Source organism: Pseudorca crassidens, chromosome 2, assembly GCF_039906515.1.
Source record: "Pseudorca crassidens isolate mPseCra1 chromosome 2, mPseCra1.hap1, whole genome shotgun sequence".
Taxonomy (NCBI): Eukaryota; Metazoa; Chordata; class Mammalia; order Artiodactyla; family Delphinidae; genus Pseudorca; species Pseudorca crassidens.
In genome coordinates, this window is record NC_090297.1 from 126,696,268 (window position 1) to 126,709,153 (window position 12,886).

Consider the following 12,886-nt stretch of genomic DNA (forward strand, 5'->3'; position numbering starts at 1 on the left):
GACACACCCCTTGACATGGCCCTGCCCACAAGAGGACCAAGACCCAGGTCCACCAACCAGAAGGCAGGCACTGGATCCTCTCACCAGGAAGCCTGCACAAGCCTCTAAACCAGCCTCACCCACCAAGGGGCAGGCACCAGAAGCAAGAAAATTATGATCCCACAGGCTGCAGAACTGAGTGTGCAAACACAGGTCAGAACCTACCCTGGGACCCGCTAGTCCCTGGCCATTTGGTGATAAGAGGAAAGTGTATTGCTGTGACACAAAGGACATCCCCTACTGAGGGCCACTTCTTCAAGGTTGAGAAACATAACTAAGCTACTACAGAAATTAAATACAAATAGAAATTTAAAAAAAAAGAGATGGCAAAGGAATATATTCCAGACAAAATGAACAAGATAAAACCCCAGAAGAACAACTAAGTGAAATGGAGATAGGCAATCTACCCAAGAAAGAGTTCAGAGTAATGAACTTAAAGATGATCCAAGAACTCAGGAAAAGAATGGATGCACAGAGCAAGAAATTACAAGAACTTTTCATCAGAGAGTTAGAAAATAAGAATACAATAACTGAAATGAAAAATACACTAGAAGGAATTAATAGCAGAATAAATGAGGCAGAAGAATGAATCAGTGAGCTGGAAGAGAGAGTGGTGGAAATCACCGCTTCAGAGCAGAATAAAGAAAATAGAATGAAAGTAAATGGAGACAGTTTAAGAGACCTCTGGGACAAGGTCATAGGCACCAACATTCACATTATAGAGGTCCCAGAAATAAAGGGGGAGAGAAATGGCCTGAGAAAATATTTGAAGAGATAATAGCTGAAAACTTCCCTTACATGGGAAAGGAAACAATCACCCAAGTTCAGGAAGCACAGAGAATCCCATAAAGGATTAACTCAAGGAAGAACACACCTAAACACATAGTAATCAAATGGACAAAAATTAAAGACAGAGAAAACATTAAAAGCAACAAGGGAAAAGCAAAAAAATAACATACAAGGGAATCAGCTGATTTGTCAGCAGAAACTCTGCAGGCCAGAAGTGGGTGGCATGATATATTTAAAGTGATGAAAGGGAAAAACCTACAACCAAGAATACCCTACCCAGCAAGGCTCTCGTTCAGATTCAATAGAGAAATCAAAAGCTTTACAGACAAGCAAAAGCTAAAAGAACTCAGCACCACCAAACGAGCTTTACAATAAATGCTAAAGGAACTGCTCTAAGTGGAAAAGAAAAGGCCACAACTAGAAACAAGAAAATTATGAGAGTGGTAGCTCACCTGTAAAGGCAAACTTACAGTAAATGTAGGAAATTATCCACACACAAATATGATCTCAAAATCAGTAATCATGAGAGGAGGAGAGTACAAATGCAAGATATTTTAAATGCATTTGAAATTAAGATATCAGCAACGTAAAACAATCATGTGTGTGTATATATATATAGAGAGAGACTACTATACCAAAACCTCATGGTAACTGCAAAACAAAAATCTATAATGGATATAAACACAAAAAAGAAAAAGGAATCCAAACACAACACTAAGGATAGTCATCAAATCACAAGAGAAGAGAACAAAAGAGGAAAGGGAAAGAAAAAAGACCTACAGAAAACAAATTCAAAACAATTAACAAAATGGCAATAAGAACATCCATATCAATAATTACCTTAAATGTAGATGGGTTAAATGCTCCAACCAAATGACGCAGACTGGCTGAATGGATACAAAAATAAGACTCATATATACGTTGCCTACAAGATACCCACTTCAGATCTAGGGACACATAAAGACTGAAAGTGAGGGGATGGAAAAAGATATTCCATGCAAATGGAAATCAAAAGAGAGTGGGAGTAGCAATACTCATATCAGACAAAATAGACTTTAATATAAAGACTGTTACCAGAGACAAGGAAGGACACTACATAATGATCAAGGGATCAACCCAAGAAGAAGAAACAACAATTGTAAATTTTTATGCCCCCAACATAGGAGCACCTCAATGTACAAGGCAAACATTATCAGACAAAAAAGGAGAAATTAACAGTAACACAATAATAGTGTTAAATGACTGATTAGACCAGATGGACTTAATTGACATTTAAAGAGCATTCCATCTGAAAGAAGTAGAATACACATTCTTTTCAAGTTTACATGGAATATTCTCCAGGATAGATCACATGCTAGCCACAAAGCAAGCCTGAGTAAATTTAAGAAAACTGAAATCATATCAAGCATTTATTCCACCCACAATTCTATGAGATTAGAAATCAACTATAAGAAAACACTGTAAAAAACACAAACACATGGATGCTAAACAATATGCTACTAAACAACAAATAGATCACTGAAGAAATCAAAGAGGAAATCAAAAAATACCTAGAGACAGATAAAAATGAAAACAACGATCCAAAATCTATGGGATGCAGCAAAAGGAGTTCTAACAGGGAAGTCTGTAGCGATACAAGCTTACTTCAGAAAACAAGAAAAATCTCAAATGAACAACCTAACCTTACACCTAAAGCAACTAGAGAAAGAAAAACAAACCAAACCCAAAGTTAGTAGGTGGAAAGAAATCATAAAGTTCAGAGCAGATATAAATGAAATAGAGACCAAGGAAGCAGTAGAAAAGATTAATGAAAATAAAAGCTCATTATCTGAAAACATTTTTAAAAGTGATAAACCTTTAGCCGCCTCACCAAGAAGAAAAACTAGAGGGTCCAAATCAATAAAATTAGAAATGAAAAAGGAGAAGGTATAACAGACACCACAGAAATACAAAGGACCATAAGACATTACTACAAGCAACTGTATGCCAATAAAATGGACAACCTAGAAGAAAGGGACAAACTCTTAGAAAGGTACAAACTGCAAAGACTGAACCAGTAAGAAATAGAAAATATGAACAGACAAATCACAAGTCATGAAATTGAAACCGTGAATAAAAATCTTCCAACAAACGAAAGTCCAGGACCAGATGGCTTCACAGGTGAATTCTATCATACATTTAGAGAAGAGTTAGCACCCATCCTTCTCAAACTCTTCCAAAAAACTGCCAAGGAAGGAACACTCCCAAACTCATTCTATTAGGCCACCATCACCCTGATACCAAAACCAGACAAAAATACTACAAAAAAAGAAAATTACAGACCAATATCACTGATGAATATAGATGCAAAAATCCTCAACAAAATACTAGCAAACAGAATACAACAACACATTAAACGGGTCATACACCATGATCAAGTGGGATTTATCCCAGGGATGCAAGGATTCCTCGATATATGCAAATCAATCAATGTGATACATCATATTAACAAATTGAAGAATAAAAACCATATGATCATCTCAATAGATGCAGAAAAAGCTTCCGACAAACTTCAATACTCATTTATGATAAAAACTCTCCAGAAAGTGGGCATAGAGGGAACCTACCTGAACATAATAAAGGCCATATATGACAAATCCACAGCAAACATCATTCTCAATGGTGAAAAACTGAAAGCATTTCCTCTAAGATCAGTAACAAGACAAGGATGTCCACTCTCACCACTATTATTCAAGATAGTTTTGGAAGTCCTAGCCACGGCAGTCAGAGAAGAAAAAGAAATAAAAGGAATACAAATTGGAAAAGAAGAAGTAAAACTGTCACTGTTTGCAGATGACATGATACTATACATAGAGAATACTAAAGATGCCACCAGAAAACTACTAGAGCTAATCAATGAATTTGGTAAAGTTGCAGGATACAAAATTAATGCACAGAAATCTCTTGCATTCCTATACACTAATGATGAAAAATCTGAAAGAGAAATGAAGGAAACACTCCCATTTACCACTGCAAGAAAAAGAATAAAATACCTAGGAATAAACCTACCTAGGGAGAAAAAAGAACTTTATGTAGAAAACTATAAGACACTGATGAAAGAAATTAAAGATGATACCAACAGATGGAGAGATATACCATGTTCTTTGATTGGAAGAATCAATATTTTGAAAATGACTATACTACCCCAAGCAATCTACACATTCAGTGCAATCCCTATCATATTACCAATGGCATTTTTTTACAGAACCAGAACAAAAAATCTTAAAATTTGTATGGAGACACAAAAGACTCCAAATAGCCAAAGCAGTCTTGAGGGAAAAAAGTGGAGCTGGAAGAATCAGACTCCCTGCCTTCAGACTATACTACAAAGCTACAGTAATCAAGACAATATGGTACTGGCACAAAAGCAGAAAGATAGATCAATGGAACAAGACAGAAAGCCCAGAGATAAACCCACACACCTATGGTCAACTAATCTGTGACAAAATAGGGAAGGATATACAATGGAGAAAAGACAGTCTCTTCAATAAGTGGTGCTGCGAAAACTGGACAGCTATATGGAAAAGAATGAAATTAGAACACTCCCTAACACCATACACAAAAACAAACTCAAAATGGATTTGAGACCTAAATGTAAGACTGGACACTATAAAACTCTTAGAGGAAAACATAGGAAGAACACTCTGTGACATAAATCACAGCAAGATCGTTTTAGACCCACCTCCTAGAGAAATGGAAATAAAAACAAAAATAAACAAATGGGACCGAATGAAACTTCAAAGCTTTTGCACAGCAAAGGAAACCATAAACAAGACCAAAAGACAACCCTCAGAATGGGAGAAAATATTTGCAAATGAAGCAACTGACAAAGGATTAATCTCCAAAGTTTACAAGTAGCTCATGCAGCTCAATATCAAAAAAACAAGCAACCCAATCCAAAGATGGGCGGAAGACCTAAATAGACATTTCTCCGAAGAAGATATACAGACTGCCAACAAACACATGAAAGAATGCTCAACATCATTAATCATTAGAGAAATGCAAATCAAAACTACAATGAGATGTCATCTCACACCAGTTAGAATGCCCATCATCAAAAAATCTAGAAACAATAAATGCTGGAGAGGGTGTGGAGAAAAGGGAACACTCTTGCACTGTTGGTGGGAATGTAAATTGATACAGCCACTATGGAGAACAGTATGGGGGTTCCTTAAAAAACTAAAAATAGAATTACCATATGATCCTGCAATCCCACTACTGGGCTTATACCCAGAGAAAACCATAATTCAAAAAGACACATGTACCCCAATGTTCATTGCAGCGCTATTTACAATAGCCAGGTCATGGAAGCAACCTAAATTCCCATCGACAGACAAATGGATAAAGAAGATGTGTTACATATATACAGTGGAATATTATTCAGCCATAAAAAGGAACGAATTGGGTCATTTGTTGAGACATGGATGGATCTAGATACTGTCATAGAGAGTGAAGTAAGTCAGAAAGAGAAAAACAAATATAGTATATTAACACATATATGTGGAACCTAGAAAAATGGTACAGATGAACCGGTTTGCAGGGCAGAAATTGAGACACAGATGTAGAGAACAAACTTATGGACACCAAGAGGGGAAAGCGGCGGGGGGTCAGGGTGGTGGTGTGATGAATTGGGCGATTGGGATTGACATGTATACACTGATGTGTATAAAACTGATGACTAATAAGAACCTGCTGTATAAATAAATTAATTAATTAAAATTCAAAAATTACAACAGAACAACTCCCAACAAACAAAAGTCCCAGACCAGATGGCTTCACAGGCAAATTATACCAAACATATAGAGAAAACATCTATACTGCTGAAACTTCCAAAAACACTGCAGAGTAAGGAACACTTCAGAACTCATTCTATACTACAAAGCTACAGTAGTCAAAACAGCATGGTCCTGGCACAAAAACAGACATACAGATCAATGTAACAGGATAAAAAGCCCAGAAATAAACCCACCTATGGTCAATTAATCTATGACATAGGAGACAAGAATATACAATGGAGAAAAGACAATCTCTTTAACAAATGGTGCTGAGAAATCTGGACAGCTACATGTAAAAGAGTGAGATAGAACATTCTCTAACACCATATAAAAAAACAAACTCAAAATGGATTAAAGACCTAAACGTAAGGCCAGATACTATAAAACTCCTAGAGTAAATCATAGGCAGAACACTCTTTGACATAAATCTCAGCAATATCTTTTCAGATCAGTCTCCTAGAGTAATGGAAATAAAAACAAAAATAAACAAATGAGATCTAATTAAATGTAAAAGCTTTTGTACACCAAAGGAAACTATAAGTACAACAAAATACAGCCTACAGAATGGAGAAAATATTTGCAACCAAAAAGAGTTTCATTTCCAAAATATACAAACAGCTCATGCAGCTCAATATCAAAAAAAAACAAATAACTCAATCAAAAAATGGGCAGATCTAAATAGGCATTTCTCCAAAGAAGATATACAGATGGCCAACAGGCAGATGAAAAGATACTTAATATCACTAATTATTAGAGAAATGCAAATGAAAACTACAATAAAGTATCACCTCACACCATTCAGTATGGCCATCATCAAAAAGTCTACAAAGAGGGACTTCCCTGGTTGTAAAGTGGCTAAGAATCCTCTTGCCAATGCAGGGGACACGGGTTCAAGCCCTGGTCCAGGAAGATCCCACATGCCATGGAGCAGTTAAACCCATGCACCAAAACTACTGAGCCTGCACTCTAGAGCCCACAAGCCATGACTACTGAGCCTGTGAGCCACAACTTCTGAGCCCACATGCAGCAACTACTGAAGCCCACAAGAGGAGAGCCCATGCTCCGCAACAAGAGAAGCCACCACAATGAGAAGCCCACACACCACAACAAAGAGTAGCCCTGGCTCACTGCAAGTAGAGAGAGCTCGTATGCAACAATGAAGACCCAATGCAGCCAAAAATAAATACATAAATAAATAAATTTATTTCAAAAAAAAGTCTACAAATAATAAATGCTGGAGAGGATATGGAGAAAAAGGAACCCTCCTACACTCTAAGTGGGAATTTAAATTGGTGCAGCCACTGTGGACAACAGTATGGAGGTTCTGTAAAAAACTAAAAATAGAGGTACCAGATGATCCAGAAATCCCACTTCTGGGCATATATCTAGATAAAACTGTAATTCAAAAAGTAACATGCACCCCAATATTCACTGCAGCACCATTTACAATAGCTAAGACATGGAAGCAACCTAAATTTCCATCGACAGATGAATGGATAAAGACGTGTGGTATACATATATCCAATGGAATTTTACTCAGCCGTAAAAAAGAATGAAATGATGCCATTTGCAGCAACATGGATGGACCTAGAGATTATCATACTAAGTGAAATAAACCATACAAGTAAGAGAAATATCACGTGATATCGCTTATATGTGGAATCTAAAAAAAAACAGATACATATGAACTTACTTACAAAGTTGAAAGTGACTCATAGATATAGAAAGCGAAACATGGTTAGCAAAGGGGAAGTTGGGGGGAAGGATAAATTAGGAGGTTGGGACAAATATATTTATACTATTGTATGTAAAATAGATAATCAACAGGGATCTACTGTATAGCACAGGGAACTATACTCAATATTTTGTAATAACCTATAAGGAAAAAGAATGTGAAAAAGAATTACTGAATTACTGTGATGTATACCTGAAACTAACACAAACTATATTTCAATAATAATTTTTTGGATTAAAGACCTAAATGTAAGGCCAGACACTATCAAACTCTTAGAGGAAAACACAGGCAGAACACTCTATGACATAAATCACAGCAAGATCCTTTTTGACCCACCTCCTAGAGAAATGGAAATAAAAACAAAAATAAACAAATGGGACCTAATGAAACTTCAAAGCTTTTGCACAGCAAAGGAAACCATCAAAAAGACCAAAAGACAACCCTCAGAATGGGAGAAAATATTTGCAAATGAAGCAACTGACAAAGGATTAATCTCCAAAGTTTACAAGTAGCTCATGCAGCTCCATATCAAAAAAACAAGCAACCCAATCCAAAGATGGGCAGAAGACCTAAATAGACATTTCTCCGAAGAAGATATACAGACTGCCAACAAACACATGAAAGAATGCTCAACATCATTAATCATTAGAGAAATGCAAATCAAAACTACAATGAGATGTCATCTCACACCAGTCAGAATGGCCATCATCAAAAAATCTAGAAACAATAAATGCTGGAGAGGGTGTGGAGAAAAGGGAACACTCTTGCTCTGTTGGTGGGAATGTAAATTGTTACAGCCACTGTGGAGAACAGTATGGAGGTGCCTTAAAAAACTACAAATAGAAATACCATATGACCCAGCAACCCCCCTACTGGGCATATACCCAGAGAAAACCATAATTCAAAAAGAGTCATGTACCAAAATGTTCATTGCAGCTCTATTTACAATAGCCAGGACATGGAAGCAACCTAAGTGTCCATCATCAGATGAATGGATAAAGAAGATGTGGCACATATATACAGTGGAATATTACTCAGCCATGAAAAGAAACGAAATTGAGATATTTGTAGTGAGGTGGATGGACCTAGAGTCTGTCATACAGAGTGAAGTAAGTCAGAAAGATAAAAACAAGTACCGTATGCTAACACATATATATGGAATCTAAGGGGAAAAAAAAAAAGGTCATGAAGAACCTAGGGGTAAGACAGGAATAAAGACACAGACCTACTAGAGAATGGACTTGAGGATATGAGGAGGGGGAAGGATAAGCTGGGACAAAGTGAGAGAGTGGCATGGACATATGTATACTACCAAACGTAAAATAGATAGCAAGTGGGAAGCAGCTGCATAGCACAGGGAGATCAGCTCAATGGTTTGTGACCACCTAGAGGGGTGGGATAGGGAGGGTGGGAGGGAGGGAGACGCAAGAGGGAAGAGATATGGGAACATATGTGTATGTATAACTGATTCACTTTGTTATAAAGCAGAAACTAACACACCATTGTAAAGCAATTATACTCCTATAAAGACGTTAAAAATAATAATAATTTTTTAAAAAAAGAATACAGCCAGAAAACAAGGAAAAAATAAAACTAACTTGGAGCCTATAAAGAAAATTTGAAAGATTATGATTCAGTTTTTACCATCTAGTCCATTCCCTCAACACATAGTTCACTCCTTCAAAATATAGATTCATATCTCCTTTAATTGTCAAAATGTTTTCAGAAGTATATTGTTCTCTTGTTATTCTGTTCCATTATTTTGACTTTCTTTTTAAAGGACTCAAATTATATTGTATATATGCTTTTTGAATTGAGCTTATATGTTTTATACAATAAAGTCTACCCATCCAAAATAAACTTTTTTTAAAAAAAACATGGGTATTCTCCCACTATCCATAAATGCATGTAGATTGGGAGGCAGCCAAGACGGCAGAATAGGAGAGCCCTGAGCTCACCTACTCCAACAGGTACACCAAAATTACAACTATTTACAGAGCAACTATTGATGAGAAAGACCAGAAAACTAGCAGAAAAAATCTACAACTAAAGCTGTAAAGAAGGAAGCACAATGAGATGAGTAGGAAGGGCAGAGACACTGTACAGTCAATATCCACACCCCCAAGGAGGCGACCCACAAACAGGAGGATAATCACAATTTCAGAGGTTCTGCCCAAGGAGCGAGGGGTCAAAACCCCACATTGGGCTACCCAACCTGGGGGTCCTGCACCAGAAAGATGGGTCCCCAGAACATCTGGCTTTGAAGGTCTGTGGGGCTTGCTTTCAGGAGAGCCAGAGGGCTGTTAGAAACAAAGACTTCACTCTTAAAGGGGACATAGTAAACCTCACATGCTCCACAAGACCCAGGGCAGAAGCAGTAATTTGAAAGGAGCCTGGGTCAGACCCACTTACTGATCTTGGAGAGCCTCCTAGAGAGGCAGGAGGCAACTTGGACTCACCTGGAGACATAGACTCTGGTGAGTAATGGGGACAAAATGTACAGTGTGGGAAACTTATAAAATCAAGAATAATATAGTATCTTTGCACAATGACAGATGGTAACTACACTTAACATGGTGAACATTTTGTAACGTAGAGAAATACAGAATCACTATGTTGTGCACCAGGAATTAACATAGTGTTATAGGTTAATTATACTTCAAAAATAAATAAACAAACTCATTGAAAAGGAGATCAGATTTGGGGTTACCAGAGGCTGGTGGGAGGGGTAATTTCCAGTTAGAAGATAAATAAGTACTAGGGATGTAATGCACAGCATGATAAATGTAATTAACACTGCTTTATGTTATATATGAAAGTTACTGAGAGAGTAAATCCTAAGAGTTCTCTTCATAAGGAAATATTTTCTCTTTTCCTTTTATTTTGTATCTATATGAGGTGATAGATGTTTACTAAACTTATTGTGGTAATAATTTCACGATGTAAGTCAAATCGTTATGCTATGCACTTTAAACTTATACAGTGCTTTATGACAACTATATCTCAATAAAATCGGAAGAAAAAAATAAATGCATATGTTTCTCATCCAAATAAACATTTTCATTGTGTAGTAATACACATAAATATGCTTTCCTCTAGTGCTTATTTGTATGTTAATTGCTGCCTTGGTCATTCTGAGAAAGACTGAATTCTTTTGTCTAAGAAACGCCTCAGTTAGAGGTGGCTGTGCAACTAGAGACTCTTGTTGACCTGTGAAATTGCTTTTCCAGGTGTCTAAAATTGTGGATGTTATTTATAAACAATTGTGTGGAAATGCTTCTCCCATTTTGAAGCAAGTTATGTTGAGGGTCATTACCTTGTTGACACGTACTTCACCAAAGAAGGTCATCTTTCAACTTATGGACTACCCAGTCCCAGCAGACAAGTAAGGCCCCTCTCACCCCTTCCACAGAGTTTGTTCAGTCTCCAGAGTCAGACAGACCTGAACAAATCAGATCTGGTTTCTTTTTTTCTGAAAGATAATATCTATTTTTGTACCACATAGGATGATTGTAAGGCTTAAATAAGATCATCTATAGTATTCATATCTTCGTAAAATATGTGGCACACAGTAGACCATCAAGAAATCATAACTGTTGCTATTATTTATCTGAGGATTTAAATTGTGTTCTGCTGCATATCCCACATTGAAAAACCTCTTCTCAAACTTATAATGGTTTTTTCCCCACATGTGATAAAATTCATAGTGTTTTTTTCTCGTTTATGAAGGACAGACATATTTCCAACCACCAATTAAATCATAAAACATTTCAAATTCCCAGGTATAATTGGGGATTTTACCTGTCCCTGTCCCTTAACTGTTTATCTGAAATTCATGATCCAGGGTCATGAGAAATATTTAAGAAGGAAGTATGCTAAGGTGAGCCTACGTGACACTATGAATCTAACAGCCACGTTAGAGGAGCTTATTAAATCACACCACTGCATTTCTATAGTTTGTACCTTGGAAGGGAAGGTATTACTTCTCTACTATTAACAGTATAAAAGGCAGGAAATTACATTATGGAAAGGATTCAGGCTTTGGAAACATATGAAAATGAATTGCATCCCAGCCTTCACGCTTATATCCTGTGTGACATCATGTAAGTTTCATAAACTCCTTGATCCTCAATTTCCTCATCTGTGAAATGAGGAAAGTTCTTTTCATCTATAAAGCTGTTATATGGATTAAATTAGTTAATGTCTGTAAGAGGGCAATGAAATCAACAAAATGCTAAACCAATTATATGACCGACTTTCTATTTCCAACTTAAAGATTGTATTTTTTAGGAAGCTTAAACTCACAAAGTATTTTACTATTTAGAAAATTCTTGGAAACTAAAAATATTCATAAGACTCAGTGTTTTCTCATTCAGGAACTAAGTACCCACTGTGTGTAAAGTTACCAGCCTTCAAGCATTTTGTTGAGGAGAGTGAATATACCCATATGGATATAAGATAAAAGCTTCCAATGAATCCATTACAAACAGTGTGTACTGAGGAGGTACAGAAAACAAACATAATTAGAATTAGGTGAAAATTAAAATAGTCACTAGCAGGTCTTGTGCAATAGTAGGTAAGGATTGAGGTAGAAAAACTGGGATTTGTAGGTAAGCTTAAACAGAGAAACAGAAAGAAGGTGTGATCAAGAGGTAAGAGAATGAGACAGGGCTTGAGAGATTTGATGTCCATGTGGTTCTAAGCATGGTACTACGAATAAGCCCTGCAGATAAAAGCAACTGAGTACTGGGGTTCTAGAGAGATAGGTGTGTCCATGTTCTGTGGGACCAGGCCCCCATATTAGGAACCTAAATGCAAAGAGAAAGAACAGAGTTCAGAACCCAGCATGGCTTGACATATAGCAGTTTTTAAGATGAGCAATAGTAAGAATAATCTTGAAGTGTGACAGGTATGTAGGGAAAGGAGCTCAGGAATTGGAGATTGAGAAGTCAGGGTTCTAGTTACATCTGTGTCACTGACTATATGTGTGACATTTGGGGAAATGGCTCAGTGTTTTGTTTTGTTTTTTTTGCGGTACGCGGGCCTCTCTCACTATTGTGGCCTCTCCCGCTGCAGAGCACAGGCTCTGGACATGCAGGCTCAGTGGCCATGGGTCACGGGCCCAGCCGCTCCGTGGCATGTGGGATCTTCCCGGACCAGGGCACGAACCCGTGTCTCCTGCATCGGCAGGCGGACTCTCAACCACTGCGCCACCAGGGAAGCCCTAGTTTTTAAATTTAATTTTCTAATTTTTAAGTTATGTAGTTTTTCTTTAATTTAGTTAGCTTTTTACCTAGTTTTTTTAATTGATATATTTATTTATATATTAATTTGTATTTCCGTACCAGTTTTTAAATACTCTATTATCCCTAGACAAACAAGGTCACAAGGTGGGAGGGAAGAGTATGGAGTACAGAAAGCTGATCAGTTCCTGATATTGAGCTGGACAGGTATTTAAATAGCAGTAGGAAATGAACTTGCAGACTTACAGTCTGTATTTTCCACAAGA

The 12,886-nt window shown here is 37.0% G+C and overlaps 1 protein-coding gene across 1 annotated transcript in view; it reads left to right on the top strand.

The window, feature by feature from the left end:
• The window catches only part of MROH9 (maestro heat like repeat family member 9), a 97,575-nt gene that overhangs the window by 55,915 nt on the left and 28,774 nt on the right, over positions 1 to 12,886 (top strand). The window contains exon 10 of the mRNA XM_067710882.1: positions 10,608 to 10,762. Within this exon, the coding sequence (XP_067566983.1) occupies positions 10,608 to 10,762 (155 nt within the window). The remainder of the gene's footprint in view (positions 1 to 10,607; positions 10,763 to 12,886) is intronic.